The sequence below is a fragment of the Ciconia boyciana genome, chromosome 1 (genome assembly GCF_034638445.1).
Source record: "Ciconia boyciana chromosome 1, ASM3463844v1, whole genome shotgun sequence".
NCBI lineage: Eukaryota > Metazoa > Chordata > Aves > Ciconiiformes > Ciconiidae > Ciconia > Ciconia boyciana.
Window position 1 is genome coordinate 208,443,244 of NC_132934.1, and position 14,543 is coordinate 208,457,786.

The window sequence follows — 14,543 nt, forward strand, 5'->3', positions numbered from 1 at the left end:
CTGATAACCACATTCAACTTTATAGCAAAAGTTGAGCTCTGAATTTGTCCTGATGATGTAATTACTTAGCTCTGCATTAGAGCTCAGGAAACCTGGGTAGAAGAACTACATTTGGAAGTAGTAACAATGTAAGGCTGTTACTTACTCTCTTTGTACCTTCAGGTGCTTTAAGATGCACCTCTTGACTGCAGGAACTCACACTTCCTAATCTTAGATCACATAGTACAAAGAACAGGTTAAAATTTCAGTTTTACAGAAGAAATTAATGTCTTGCATCCTGAGGATTCAGGTCTTAAAGAAAGCTTTATTTGAAAATGTTTTATACATGTATATTACAAAAGTTAGTATGATCTCCCTTTAAAACACCAGTGCACATAAAGAAAGGCTTTTCACAGTGTCAGTCTACTCAGTCTGAGACAAACTGTTTAAAGCAGTAGTTAATCTGCTTCTGTAGTGATCTCATTAAAACCTTAGGTACTAGGCAGATTGTTTACTTAATGGTTTTCCTACAGCTTAAAGCTGACAATTCTTAGTGGCTCCACAATTAACTTAACTTAATGAAGTCTGCATGATTCAGTGGTCTCTTGGATTGTACCAAAACTGTAGTGTTCTTTGTCGCTCAGTCTTCTGCCAGTCATGGTGCTTTCTAAGTCTTCTTGGCTCGTAGTTTTTCCAGCATTTTCTGCAAATAAACCAAAGAGACTGTGGTAGTGTAGCTTAGGTGACTATACTAAAACCAGTGTTAAAGGTGAGCACAACTGAGGTACTACTCATGTATAACCTCAGCATCTGTAATGGACAGTACAATGGGTACCCATCTGTAATGGGTTCAGTTACTGCTACTGCTCCAAAAAGCCCACAGATTTCAAGGGGAAGGTGTGCTTATTTCTCTTATTTTCTGTTACTGATGGAATCTGTAAAACAATATAAAGAGAGCAGCACTTTACTCCACCACAAAAAAAGTTGAGGTGGTCAGTGCTATAGGCAGAGGTTTGGGCCTAGGCCCAGGCTATCAAGGCTAGCCCGCATTTCCTTCCTTCCAGTTGTCTGAGGCCCAGCACGGGGACAGGGAGAATTAAGTCAAGTCCTCTTGTTCAAGCCCCTGTTCTAGGTTCCCAGACAGGATTCTTGGAACCTTAAATTGAGGTGTGCTCAGCTAGGCAGAATTGTAAGTTACCTAGAATAGCCAAAGCAGCCAGAAAAAGACAGACTGCCTTATAATAGAAAGTCAGTCAAGTTTGGACTAATAAAAAACCCCCTCACTCTTTTGCCAAGTAGACTTTTTGCTGAACCTAAAGTCACCAGAAATATCCAGCCTGAGGCAGGCACCCTTCAGAGGAAATCTCAGCCCCAGGAGTTACTTCACATCATGGTGCTGACAAGGAGGTTCTGAAGTGGGATATGCCAATAGCATCACTCAAAATCCAGACTGGTTTGGTGGTCTCTGGTTCAGTTGCACTCACACCACAGAACTATGTCTCAATTAGTCCAATTAGAAGCTCAGTGAAGTCACAAGAACTAACCCAGTAAGAAGACACTGTCACAGGCTATTACCTTTTGAAACTCTTTAGCCTTTTCTCTGTTTTTAGCATAAGTTTCTTGCCTTGTTTTTTCTTCCTTTCTGATTTTTACTTCTGCAAGTTGATTATTAAGTCTGTCAAAACAGTAGAAAAAAATGTATCTTGTCAGTAGGGAGAAGTGGCAAAACAGGAATAAGTTAACAGGCTTAAAGGTTTATACTGTCTCAATTGCTAGAAAATAAAAAAGGAAATTGACTCAGCTTTCCAGTCATTTAGAATCACTTCAAATTCCTCTGTGGCTGCCTGTATCTAACGAAAACCCCATATTCAGGAGTTGTATATGCAAGTTACCATTAATAAGTGCCCAAGTACAATTCTGAACTTGGTTTCAAGTTGAATCTAGTTTCATGTATTAACTGGCACAGCTGCCTTAGCACTGTGAACTGAGGGAAGTGAGCAGGCTGCCAGTCACATTTCTTACTGCCAGCCCTGCCAGGCAATTTCCTAACAGGTACCTGTCCCAAACAACATCCTCTCCCAGCACTGCAGTGTTAAGCAGCATTCCCCTAGGGTCCAACTGGACAATCACAAGCTGCACTCCGTCTGACCAGCAGCTTTCACAAGACACAGATGAACTACTTCTGTTTTTTTAATCCAAACTTCTCCCACTTGCGTTCATGCAATACCTTGAAGTACGCTGGTTCATTTCAGTTTCTCCAGACTTCCTGTCCTCTGGAGAAGACACTTTCACTTCTCCTACTTTCTTCAACTGGTTGGCAACTGCACCTTTTTTTCCTTTTAAAAAAAAAAAAAAGGGGCAAACATATCTTAAATCTCTAGTCCAGCTAACTCAAAAGCATGAGAGGGTTCAGAGGTTTTTAAGTGGCACTACAAAAAAAGAAACAGGCTAGCAGAAAGGACACAATGGAGATGATATCTTGTGTTGAAAATAAACCTTCATAGTCTCACTCATTAGGCTGCTGCCTGTACTTGAAGCCAGCCATGCTTCTCAACAGCCAACTTCCAACTCCCCAGCAGCCAGTAGAGACCCCTCAGTTCACTTAATATGGTGGTTCTTTCATAAACAACTACTATTGGCAGAGACAGCCTATGACCACAAACATGGGCAGACTGAAAATATGAAGAGGACCCATAAGGGCCCCTACAACACTGAAGAGGTAGCCAGACAGCAGAAAAAAAACCCAAAGCTCCCACATCCCTGAGAAAACAAATTAAAGAATATCCCAGTCTGCAATAGCAGAGATGCAACAAATGTGAAATCTGTTCTTCGATATAAAACAGCAACTAAAAGGATGCCTAATGCTACATCTTGTCCTCAGATAAACCTACCGGAGATAAGAAAAGATTCCTTTTGCCTGCTTAACTTCTCAGACTTTCCTCTTTGAAACTGTTTAGCTTCTGGCTTTTCATTTTTTCTCTCTTTATTTTTTATTTCTTCTACTCTTTTCAGAGATTTCTGGATGAAGTTCTTCTTTCTTTTTAAAAAAGATTCTTGCAAATTTCCTGGTATAGAAGCAAACTCCAGCAGCATCACTGTGAAAGAGAATGAAAAGTCTCAACCTTTCTCACTGCATCAAAAGCATCTTGATGCCTCAAAACATATCAAAGACCCGAGAAGTCCCTCACATGGTTAAGGTCTGCCAACTCCTATCTGTCATGTTACTGCTGTTCATCTTGGACAAAAAAAATATTTCAATATTTTACTGATGTTCCACACTGTCATCAGAATTGGAGCTTGGGGACTAACAGGAAATAAAAAACAAGTTACATGTAATTACCTGCAGTCTGATGTGATGGGGAGTGACTGTCATTGGGGCTCCAGGCTTTGGAAGAACTGTCAGGCCTTACAAACACAGAATAATCTGCATCTGGAGCTAGTGGTAAAAATTCTCTCTCCTGTTTCAAAAGGAATCGGGGATTGGAAACGCTTAAAATCCACAATAGATTTGAGTGAAGTGGTACTGCTGTACCACCAGCATAGAGCCGATGCAAATAGAAGATCTACTCTTTTGCCTTTATAGCAGATGCAAGAAAAAAAAAAAAAACAGAAATGGATCTTGATGGTATTAAAAAGCTACTTTCTAAAAACATTTTAAAACTTTAAATAAAATCCATTGAAGACCCTTTGCCCACCAGATTGCAATTGCTTGTTCTTAATTCAGGGCTGCATAATTTCGTCTCAACTGATCCGTTTTTCTTCCCTCCAGTTCTCTCTAGTTCTCCCCCATCACTCTCTTACTGCTGTCTCTCCTTCCCCAGTTTCAGCTGGCAGGCAACACCCACTGCCGAAGTACAGCCTCCAGAGGCTGTACTAAGAGACACCCAACCAAGTAATTCCTGTCTCTTAGATGACTAATTAGATGAATGATGAATAGATCAGATGAATTCTCAATGAATTGATTGCTTCAGCACCCAAACTATTCTCTCACTACAAACCAGTCCCTCCATAATTCATGGCCTTTGCTTTATAGAAGCAAACAGCAAAAAGCATACCACAGGCAAGTTAAGTATGGCAGAATGATGAGCTGATCATATTTTCCCCATAAACTAAGAACTACCGTGTGGATCTGGTGCAGCTCCATCCACTAGGTAGGGGATTTTTTTTCCTTTTTTTTCTTCTGTTTAGTGCATAGCTTTTGTTTTGTCCCACCCTCTCCCCTCATCCAAATCTTCAACATAATGGGATACAATTTAGTCTTGCAGACACTGGCAAGATGGTTCTCTTTCTTAGCAGCAGAAGTCTTCCCAAACTCTACCTACGCTGATATGACAAGGTAGTGATGTTAAGCAATAGCCCAAATTTAAGTTCTATTAGATCTGTCCAGAAAACAGAACATCAAAACAAGATGATCCAAGCACTTGCTAAGCTCAGATAACCCTAATATTATCTTGTTTTGCAACAGTGGATTAACTGCCACAGTGGGGCCTCTCCTTATTACGATTAAGACTAAGTTAAAATCAGAATTACATTAGATAATAAAGACTCAACCTCAGTAAAAACATTAAATTCAGGCTGATCCACACATGCTGGGTTATTGATTTTATCCTCCTTAATCTTCTCTTGGGTGGTATGTTCCATGTCTGATTCTGCGATACTGATGTCATTTGAGCTTACCAGAGTGAGCTCAGGTTCTTCCATAATACCATGCCCTGACTCAGTCTCCTAGAAAATAAATTATACAAGACTACTATGAAGAAAATTAATTCTATCCCAGCCAAAACCAGCACACAGTGTAAAAAAGAAACAATAATAATTATTAAAAAAAATATCACTATTTCCAGCACTAGCAACAGCTGTTACCTTGTCAGAAAGAGGAGGCTCATTCAACATGTAGAAGAAAAAATCTGCCAAGCTTCCAGATATTAAAGGTCTAAAATAACTTGGCGCAACAACAAAAAAAAACAACAAAAAAGCCTGCACAAATGACTGCTTTTGGAAATCTGTTTTACTCACCCAGACTGGAATACGACATGAGCTTCTGCGCACAGATTTAGAATGTTTTTCACATCTTTCCTGGAAAGAACCGTTCTGTTGTACGACAATCTGTAAATGGATGTCTGAGTCTTCCAAGTTGGTTTCTCTGGGAACCCTCGAAAATTTTTGTACTTCTGGAAAGCCTTGATCTTTCTCCTTTATATTTATATTGCACTGAGAATCCAGCTCCACAGCTTTATTTGCTTCATGTACATGAACTGATTTTTCAGGAAGCTTCACATACTTCTTATCAAATGCCTCCACAGGTAATTTTTCAGAAGACACAGTCTCTTCTAGTAAGTGTTGAGGGAAAGTTTCATCCACTGTAACTGGTGTGGTATTTAGCTGATAAAATGATTTCTGCTCTTCCAGTGGATTCAGACTTTCATTTCGCAGATCTTCCATTGAACACTGGAGATTAATACATTCCATATTTCTTGCCAGTTCTTCGTATTCTCTAGCAGATGAAATACAGTTCTCATTGTCCCATTTTTTAATTCCAGGGGTTTGTTCAAAAGATCTCTGTAACACAGCATTAAGGTCCACTGGCTGATCAGCATTCTGACAGTGATCACTCAGAGTAGACTCTAATTGCAGTGGGTGAAAAGATTCTTCAGATCCTGTTTCAAAAATGATCAAGAGTCAAAATTCGAGCTAACACAACAGAATTTCAACTTTTAAAAGTCCCTCCATAATGAGACTTTTCAGTAATGGATAAGAAGTCTAATAATTCAGAAGAAACACTTTGTTTAAAAAAAAGTCTGCTTAAGTTTCTTCAAACATAATACCATTAACACTACATAAAATTATTCCTTCACTGTACACAAAACAACTTCAGGAAACAACACTTCTCGTTGCTTCTTAGATTATGTTTAGGGACAGACTTCATGATGGTGCTGACATAACTACAGTGAAAGTCAATGGATTTTACAATTTATACTCTGTAAATGGAAGTCCTTTGAGTCCCTTTTGGGCTCTAAGACAGGCAGAAAACAATCCAAAACCCCAGTACTTGGGCAGAAACTCTTCAAAGTAGAAGAAAACATCCAAATTGGAACAATGATTGCTGTTCCTAGAAGTTACAATACTGCACCCTAAATTATCTTTCCCTTAGGATCTACACATACAAATCAAGATACTATTTTTTTTTCCAGAAGAGGCTGGGGAAAGAGAAATATCAGGTACCAACATTTTAATTACTGGGGAGGCATTTCAGCAGTACAGCATATGCCAAACAAACAACAGGGTTGTTTAAAAATTTATTTTTTTTTTTTAAATATGCCTCTGACCTAAGTTCGATAAAATCGGTTACACAAACTCCAGCATCATGCCATCTATAGGCTTTTTATACACAAAGAAATATATCACATAAACCTTTAAAGGTTTCCTGTAAAATTTTTTTGCATTTTGACACATAGAAAACATCTAATTTTACATGTATAAAGAATATAATCTCCTGATAAATAGCTGTTAACAGGGAGGGAGGAATTACACTGCAACATCAGCCATTACTAGAAAATTCTCCAGATGACGGACTTATATATCAATCTACCTTGAACTGACAACCCAAAATAGTTTTTACTTGCTTAGCCTGTTGCTTATGTTATTTCCTCCCCCCCCTTTTAAAGCACAATAATAATTGGTTTGGGATTATAAAAACACTTAAGAGATGCAGAGATATTGCAGTTATCACAGGTATATTTTTAAATTTATCAAAGTTATATTGCAGTTATAACAAAGAATGTTTCTATAAGCAATTTAGAAGTAGAATGCTTTGAAGTTAGAAGGGAGCTTCCGAAATCCTATTTGCTGTGACCACAGGTAGTCTCAAAGTGTAAGCCTCTTCTGACATTTTTTAGTACTTTTTTTTTTTTACCACATCTGCCAGCTAAAGCAAAAGAGAAGTATAACAGACACAGAACAGTTACTTGCAGCTTTAAAGATAAACAGTGTGTGTTTCCAAAAATTAGATGTGTGTATATATGCAAATAACAAAGATAATTGACCAGGAACATTTACATTATAAATACATCTCTTACTTAAAATATTGTGCTGTGTTTCCTGTTACTGTTCAGCTTTCTGTTGGAGTACCTTAAAATGTGGAAACACCTGATATCTTGGTAAATAACAGCTTCAGAAATATTTAGATTACTACTAGCTGCATTTGGAATTTCAGATTGGTGCTTTTAGTTAGAATACATGAAATACCGAGTTAACTTGAATTCGACTGCGAAGCATTAAAAAATACTTTTCCTGCTATGAGCTGCAGTTAACTTAATGCTGCTGTAGAATAATGAATTTTTAATCTACTAATTCCTACGTTGTAATCTAAAAGTTTATTCCTTTCTCTCTCTTCCCCCCCTTTATTTTGTAGATAGATAAAGCAATTCTATAATCACCAAATCAGACCAAATTTGACAGTGTGCAGTACATAATGACTATTGGTGCGACTTAACAGTGGAAAAGGAAAATTCAATGGTTTCTTGAAGGACACAATGTATAAAAGAAAAACAAGTAAGATCAGAGAGATTCTAACACATACACCTTAAAAAAATTTAACCAATTTATGGAGCTTCCTTAATTTCCTCAAACTTACCAAATGATGGATATGCATGAACAAATATTTGGAAAAGTACTTAAACTGACAGTTTCAGCCAGAGTTGATATTTCTTCACTAACATCATCATTACGGCACAAGTAATAAGTAACATAATGTCCATTACAGTGACATGAACATGCAGGTCTGCTTTTGTATTAGTCATAACTGCTGAGAAAATAAAGAACTTCACAAAATTTAGGAGTTCTACCCATTAAAGGTGGTGGAGAAGACAGTGCGTGAGAGCAGCCAGCAGAGTTAATTCAGTACATTTCAAAGTAGGGCTGATAGAGAAGTGAAGAGTTCCTTCCCCATTTCAACAGAGCAAATTCACCTTATGGGTTGGCAGTAGGTTGATTTTGGAAGCATTGATCCGACTATACATACCTAGAGTAACATTTTCTTTAACAGACTCTTCTTCTGATGTAATGTTGTTTGGCCCGTTTGTCTCAAGACTAGAAGGCAGACTGCTTCTTTGTACATTCAAACTGGCATTTCCCACTTCTAGAAATGTAGGCATGTCTTGACTTTTTGTTGAAAATTTTGAAGTCTAGTAGCAGAAAAAAAATATCTTGATTTAAGATTCATTTTCTCAGAAATATGAAGGATAAAAAGTTAAAGGTAATAGTTGACTTTTGGATCACATTTCTGCTACAACCAGCAAAAACGTTTCCAGTTCTAAGTACATCAAAGATTATTACTGTGTTTCTTCTAAACAGAAGACAGTAAAGGGATTACACATTTAAATCTTACAGAAGTCTTAAGCCAAAGTTTTCCTCCATCACAGTTTTTCTGTAGTACCTTGCTAAATTCTCTGCTGTCTTGTTTAATTCTGTATTGAGAACAGGATGATGAAGTATCAAAGTCAAGACTTGGTTCCAAAGGCTGAAAGAGCTGGTGATGGAACTTTGGAAAATGTCTCTCCGTTTCAGGAAAATCAAGTTCAGCTGCTAGAGCTATAAGAAAAGAGGTTATTTTAAAAACAAACAAAAAAACCCTGCCCAAAAACAACATCCCTCAAAGAACCAACAGACATATCATACCTTGCTTCTACATGCAGTAAATAAAGTATATAGAATCCTGCAGGTATACAAATACCAGCTTGTAAAAAAAAAAAAAAAACCCCACAACAAAAAAACCCCACCAAATAAACAACCTTTACAACATCCAATTCTTTCCCTCTGATACAATGCAGGTACAACAAGCAGCAAGAAAGTGCTACACTGATGCTTTTTTTTTTTTTTTAATGAAAAGCTGAAGTCCATATGCTCTCTGTTCAGCACTTGTGAGACTGCATCAGAAGCAGTGTGGGCTTCCCAGTACAAAACATACAGTGACACAGTGAAGCACGTCCAATGAAGAGCCACAAGGATGATTAAAGGAAGGATGAAGCACATGATGTTCAAAGATAAGCTAAAAAACTGAGTTTGTTCAATCTTAAGAAAAGGTTTGGGGGTGTGGGGGAAGGGGCACAGAAATCGTCTGTCTACTACAACCTAAGAGACAGTACAGAGAAGAGGCAGTCAGTCTTCTTGGACACGTTCAGTGAAAGAAAAAAGATATAATGGACACAAGATGGAACACAGGAAATTCTGGTTGGATACAATAATAAAAAAAAAAACCCACCACCACACCACAAAAGAGAGAGAGAGAGAAGAAAAGAAGAAAGTTGTTAAAACGTTGCCCAGGGGGGTGTGGAATCTGTCCTTAGAGATGTTCAGAACACGCCTGGACAAGACCTTAAGCAACCTGGTCTGAGTTGGCTCTGTTGTGAGCAGGAAGCAGAATTTGGAACACGTAACTAGAATTCCTTCCTGGTCTAAATTACTCTATAATTCTAGGTTTTCCAACATTCCAGGAGAAAGTGTTTCAAATTAAAACACTAGTGTTCTCTTCATGATAGCTAATAAAGATGTTCTTATTTTCATGAATTGTTACATTTTTCTAGAGAGCACAAAACTCCCACCAGTCTATTAATCAGTGTTTCATCAACTATGTGACCCTACATGAATAATAAAGTATTATACATTATTGTCTCTACCTTCCTGAAGAGAAAGCTGTGCATAAAAAAAATGATAAAATCGGCATAGATTATAAACAGTCTAGCCACGGTGGCAGGAAGCTGTGCAGAACTAGACTATGATCAGAGAGATACCTGATCAGACTATCCTTTTCTTTTTTGCACTACACTGGGCTATGTGGACATATACATAAAGCAAAACATGAGAACATCAAAGCATCGCATGTAGAATCCTTATTGACTTTAAAATGTCAGCTGAATATAAACAATACAGACTAACACATAGCAAAGTCCTCCTTGTTCTCTATGATGAGAGCGCAGCCCAAGAGTGCTTTAAAATGGCAAATACCTTGGAATCGTGTATTGTCCTCAGAGTAAGAGTTCAAGTCTCCAGTACATTTCCCCAAGATCTGCTGTATCTGACTTCCTTTATAAAGGTGCATCTCTCCTTCAGGCAACTGAGTTTCAGATGCTCCAGACAAATTCTCTTGCCTCTGCTGCAAGGTAAAAGGCAGCGAGGAGCTCCAGGGGCGGCTTCCTGTTTCTCTCAAAATTCGATCTTCCATACTATCAGAAGACAATCCTGAAATAGTAAGCTAGATGTTCACAGTTTTGCATATAAATCACTTAGAAGAAGTAATCTGAAAAGACACTGCTTAATATCCTGAAATATTCGTAAAGAGCTCTGGGGTTTTGTTTCTTTAATTGTCTCCTGTCAATGCTCCCACAAACCTTACGACAAATTTCCACAAGTTCAAGTTGATAATATCCAATTAGGCAGTAGTCAGTACAGCTTAGCACTTTCAGAGTATGTAGACTTAAGAAATACTGAAACAATAAAATCAGAAAAGAATTAATACTGTTATTTTATGCTAGCTAGCATATTTTTACTTCCTCTCGCACATAAATGTGTCAATCCTTTAATATGATCTTGAGTATCTTTATGACATTGGGCAGTAGTTTTATTCATGCTTAAACAGAAATTGCCTAATACCAACACAAGAAATCTGAGGGAATCAAGGAAACCAAAATCGTGTTCCTAGTTGGCACACCAACCCCTCTTTGTCTATATGCTTAGAGAAGAATTGCACAAAGCTATCAGAAAAGGTCTTATATAAGACACAGCTAGACTTGAAGAATTTATTCATGTAGCTGAGTAACCAAAACATTTGGTATTTTGATTCCACAACTAAAAAAACAAGAGAAAAGAAAAGTTACAAACAAATGATCTTAGAATTTCCCTTAGCTTTTTAATGTCAGTAACACACAAATTTGTCACAAGTTATGAAGTTTATTGCTCAAAATAACACTTGCCAGTTTAGAACATTAGGGTTAAAATACGGCCTGAGATTTCAGTGGCTCAAACACTGTAGTCTTCAAAAATTGATTTATAAACATGGAATAACTCATATACACATATGGTTGTTTACGAGATCAGATGTGTTAGATTAACACAATATTAAGCCTTAAAGTAAATAAATCCACAGGTCACTATTGAATCGCTTTCAAACTCACTTCCCATGTTCACAAGTGATAATGTCAGTATATAGAGGAGCAATTATGTATTTATTATAAAGGAATTATTTTTAATTATATGAAAAGCTCAAGATCAAGAGGCAGACTGCAAGCAAAAAAGGATATGAACACATATTTCCCAGAAAAACTATTAAAAGTCAATACAGCATTCCAATGACATTTTCACAAATAAGTTAAGAATTACTATGGTGACAAGCAGATATTGGAACAATTCTCTTAACAGCAAGACAACAATCAGCTCTGTAACAATCTATGATATAGTGATTTGAAAACTTTTATCAGAGTATCATTTGCGGATCAATTTTTTTTTTTTAATTTGCCACTTAAAAACTGCTGGTATTACAGTTGCTTAATAAAACTCAAAATATCCTTTGCCAAAGCTGATGCAAGGTTAAATTATTATAAAACCAAAAAAAATCATGAGCACATAACAAAGTATTCTAGTTACACTGAACTCTGTAAGACACATTAATCATTCTTAAGTGAAGTTTCCCATTAGCCTATTTCAGAAAAAATTACATCCAGTGAGCTAGACCCATTCTGTTATAAAGAGAATACACATTTTTCCTTTTACAAGAACAACAACAAACCCCAAACACTTACCAGTGTCAACAGGGCTTACATCCAATGTTTCACTAGTCAAAAAGCTTCCAGTGGAAATTGTTGAAGATAAGTCACAGGGTATTCCTTGCATGAAAGCCTCTGAACCTAAGTTCGTGGATAATACTTTAGAAAGTACTTCCTAGGATGAAATAACATACCTATTACCATCTATCTGGATGTCCATAATTAAAGCTTTAAAACCACACATCTTATTCTGAGCTCAGTTCAAGTGTAGAAGCCTTCATGTTTTGCAGAGTCAGGCGAATACAGCTTCATCATTGCTCAGTACTAAACATTCACACCCAGTGTCCCGGACACATCACTCCCCAACAGCCCCCTCCCCTCCACACACACACACACGCACACGCGCACACACACTATTATAAAGCCTCTCAGAACTGCATACAAATCATGACACCTGGAAGATTATTTTATCTTCTGGTCATCAGATTTGGCTATTTCTCATCACAGATCCACTTCAGTAGAATTGTAGATCTCAGAGGAACATATATGCAATACATGAAACACTCAGGAATTTTACAAAGTACTTGCAAGACGAAGCCATTTGCATACAGGAGACTGACTCAAAAATTTAATTCTACAAAATTAAATGAAAAATATACAAAACATCCTAAAATATTATCATCCTTAATTTTGAGGTAAGGTCTACAAAGTCACAAAACAGAGAATGAAGGTTCTTGTACTTCAAAATTTTGAAGAATTAGATGTGAACATTTCTTCCCAAACTCTGAATTAAAATGTGCACTAAGAAAATAAAAGACAAAAATCTATGAAACCCTTCCCCTACATTTTTCATTATAAACTACCTTATATAAATATATTGAACATACACATATTTAAAAGTCATGTTATATACACATATACACACATTATACATAGCATTTTTAAAATACTGCTTTTATATCCTGACAAAACGATGGGATCTTTGCGTGAGGAAAAAGCAGGGGATATCATTGGTGTTGATTTTGGCAAGGCTTTTGCCACTGTCTCTCACAACATTCCTGTATCCCAATTTGGATGTCACAACCTGGATGGATGGGTGACGACGGATAAAACACTGGCAGGATAATGAGGCTCAGCGGAGAGCGATTAAAGGGTTACACTCTACCTGGAGGTGGGGAACAAGTGGAGTATGACAGGGCTCTGTCCTGTGACCGGTCCTCTTTAACACCTTTCACCAGAGGAGGTGAAACCATACTTTTATCAAGTTTGCAAATAATACTAAGTTGGGAGGACAATCCGATACACTAAATGGCAGGGCTGACATCTAGAAGGACCTCATAGGGCCAGCCCTACAGGACTGTTATGAAACTCAGCAAGAACAAATGCAAAGTCCAGTGCCTGGGAAGGAAGAACCCCATACATCAGTCCAAGCTGGGGCCTGCCTGGGGAGCAGCCATGTGGAAGAGGACCCAGGAGTCTTGGCAGACAGCGAGCTGAGCGTAAGCCTACGGTGTGCCCTAGCAGCAAAGACGGGCAACAGCATCCTGCACTGTCTGAACAGGAATATAGCCAGTAGATCCATTGCAGTGATCACCTCTCTTTACTTGGTGCTTGTTATGCTGCTGCATCTAGAATACTGCACCCAGTCTTAGCCTCTCAAGAAAGATTTAATCACAAAATAAAAGAGTAAGTTATGTTATATAGTTATTTTGATATGACTAACCGTATTATCAAGTCTGAATGATGGTCCAGAACGTGTTGTAACTCCCTCTCCGATTTCAGCAGCAAGAATTGGTGAATCCTGAGCCACTTGAGAATCCTGGGACTGGGCTAAACACAAATGTAATAGAAACAATAAGGAATAGAAAGCAACTTTTGAGTTCATAGTTAGCAATTTTTTTTGAACACCAGATGTCAGTAATACTCTACTGCTGCTGTCCTCACTATTAAGGCACTGATTTTGCCCATCCTTACCACTTTCTTCTCACCTGCAACATAGTCCCTGCTCTACTGTACTGTACTCTACGGATTTAATTGGCAGCCAGTGGTTCTCCTTGACCAGTCTTCCTAAAATGTCTAACTAGCATGACTGCTCTCTGCAGGGCACGCAGGAAGAGCTAGAAATTCACGCTTTGGCTTTGCAGAATGAAACATGGCTTTGCTAGTGTTATTACAATCATTTAATTGGGGTGGGGGGAATCTTTTGCCCTTTACCATTACAATGATTACGAAGAAAAGCAGACATTCTAAGCAGATCAGCGAAATCAGAAACGCCAAATTACTTAACTATAGCATGACTACTACCGTGGAACTGAATCACCTTTGCCATAATGCTCTTACACATAAAAATAAGTAAGATCAATATCTGTGCAAAAGAAGTACCATAGCAGTACCAAAAAAATGCAATTTCTGTATTTAAGTGCTGGCAAGCACCTTCAAAGTTTGACAATTCTAAGACTGTAAATTAATTGTCAAGCAAACAACTCTAAAATAAGTATTCTTATTTCCAGTAATAATTTTCAAGAAAGAAGTGCTAAATATCAAAATTAAATTTAACAGTAGAAGTGAAGTAGCTATGTTTTCTCCCAATTCTACAAGGGCTGCTAGTGACAGAGACATTTCAAATCCCCAGCATTTGTAAGGCTCTATACTTAGGCATGTCTCAGTGTTTTGTGAATCCTAACACTAGTTTGTACCTTGTATAAACTGAAACTCAATTTCTTACTGGAAGGTGGAGTTCAGTTGTTCCATTTTTCCTATTATACAGAAAAAGAGGGGAGAGGTTTCCTCTGTGAGGCAATACCAGTG

The 14,543-nt window shown here is 37.7% G+C and overlaps 1 protein-coding gene and 1 non-coding gene across 4 annotated transcripts in view; both read right to left on the minus strand.

Moving 5' to 3' along the window:
- Nucleotides 1-292: 292 nt before the first annotated feature.
- CEP295 (centrosomal protein 295) overlaps nt 293-14,543 on the minus strand; it is a 45,507-nt gene continuing 31,256 nt past the window's right edge. Inside the window, exons 18-29 of one of the 3 annotated variants that reach the window (XM_072850710.1) lie at nt 13,459-13,565; nt 11,772-11,910; nt 9,982-10,215; nt 8,414-8,568; nt 8,000-8,162; nt 4,996-5,636; nt 4,531-4,704; nt 3,320-3,437; nt 2,871-3,074; nt 2,207-2,315; nt 1,555-1,654; nt 293-682 (exon numbers count right to left, since the gene is read on the minus strand). In XM_072850710.1, the coding sequence (XP_072706811.1) occupies nt 647-682; nt 1,555-1,654; nt 2,207-2,315; nt 2,871-3,074; nt 3,320-3,437; nt 4,531-4,704; nt 4,996-5,636; nt 8,000-8,162; nt 8,414-8,568; nt 9,982-10,215; nt 11,772-11,910; nt 13,459-13,565 (2,180 nt within the window). In that variant the 3' untranslated portion in view covers nt 293-646. Of the gene's footprint in view, nt 683-1,554; nt 1,655-2,206; nt 2,316-2,869; nt 3,075-3,319; nt 3,555-4,530; nt 4,705-4,995; nt 5,637-7,999; nt 8,163-8,413; nt 8,569-9,981; nt 10,216-11,771; nt 11,911-13,458; nt 13,566-14,543 lie in introns of those variants that run through there. The other 2 variants (XR_012040487.1, XM_072850711.1) reach the window with 2 other exon arrangements.
- Nucleotides 12,162-12,245, minus strand: LOC140646750 (small nucleolar RNA U2-19). The gene has a single exon (XR_012040555.1). It is a non-coding gene; the product is annotated as a small nucleolar RNA U2-19 (small nucleolar RNA).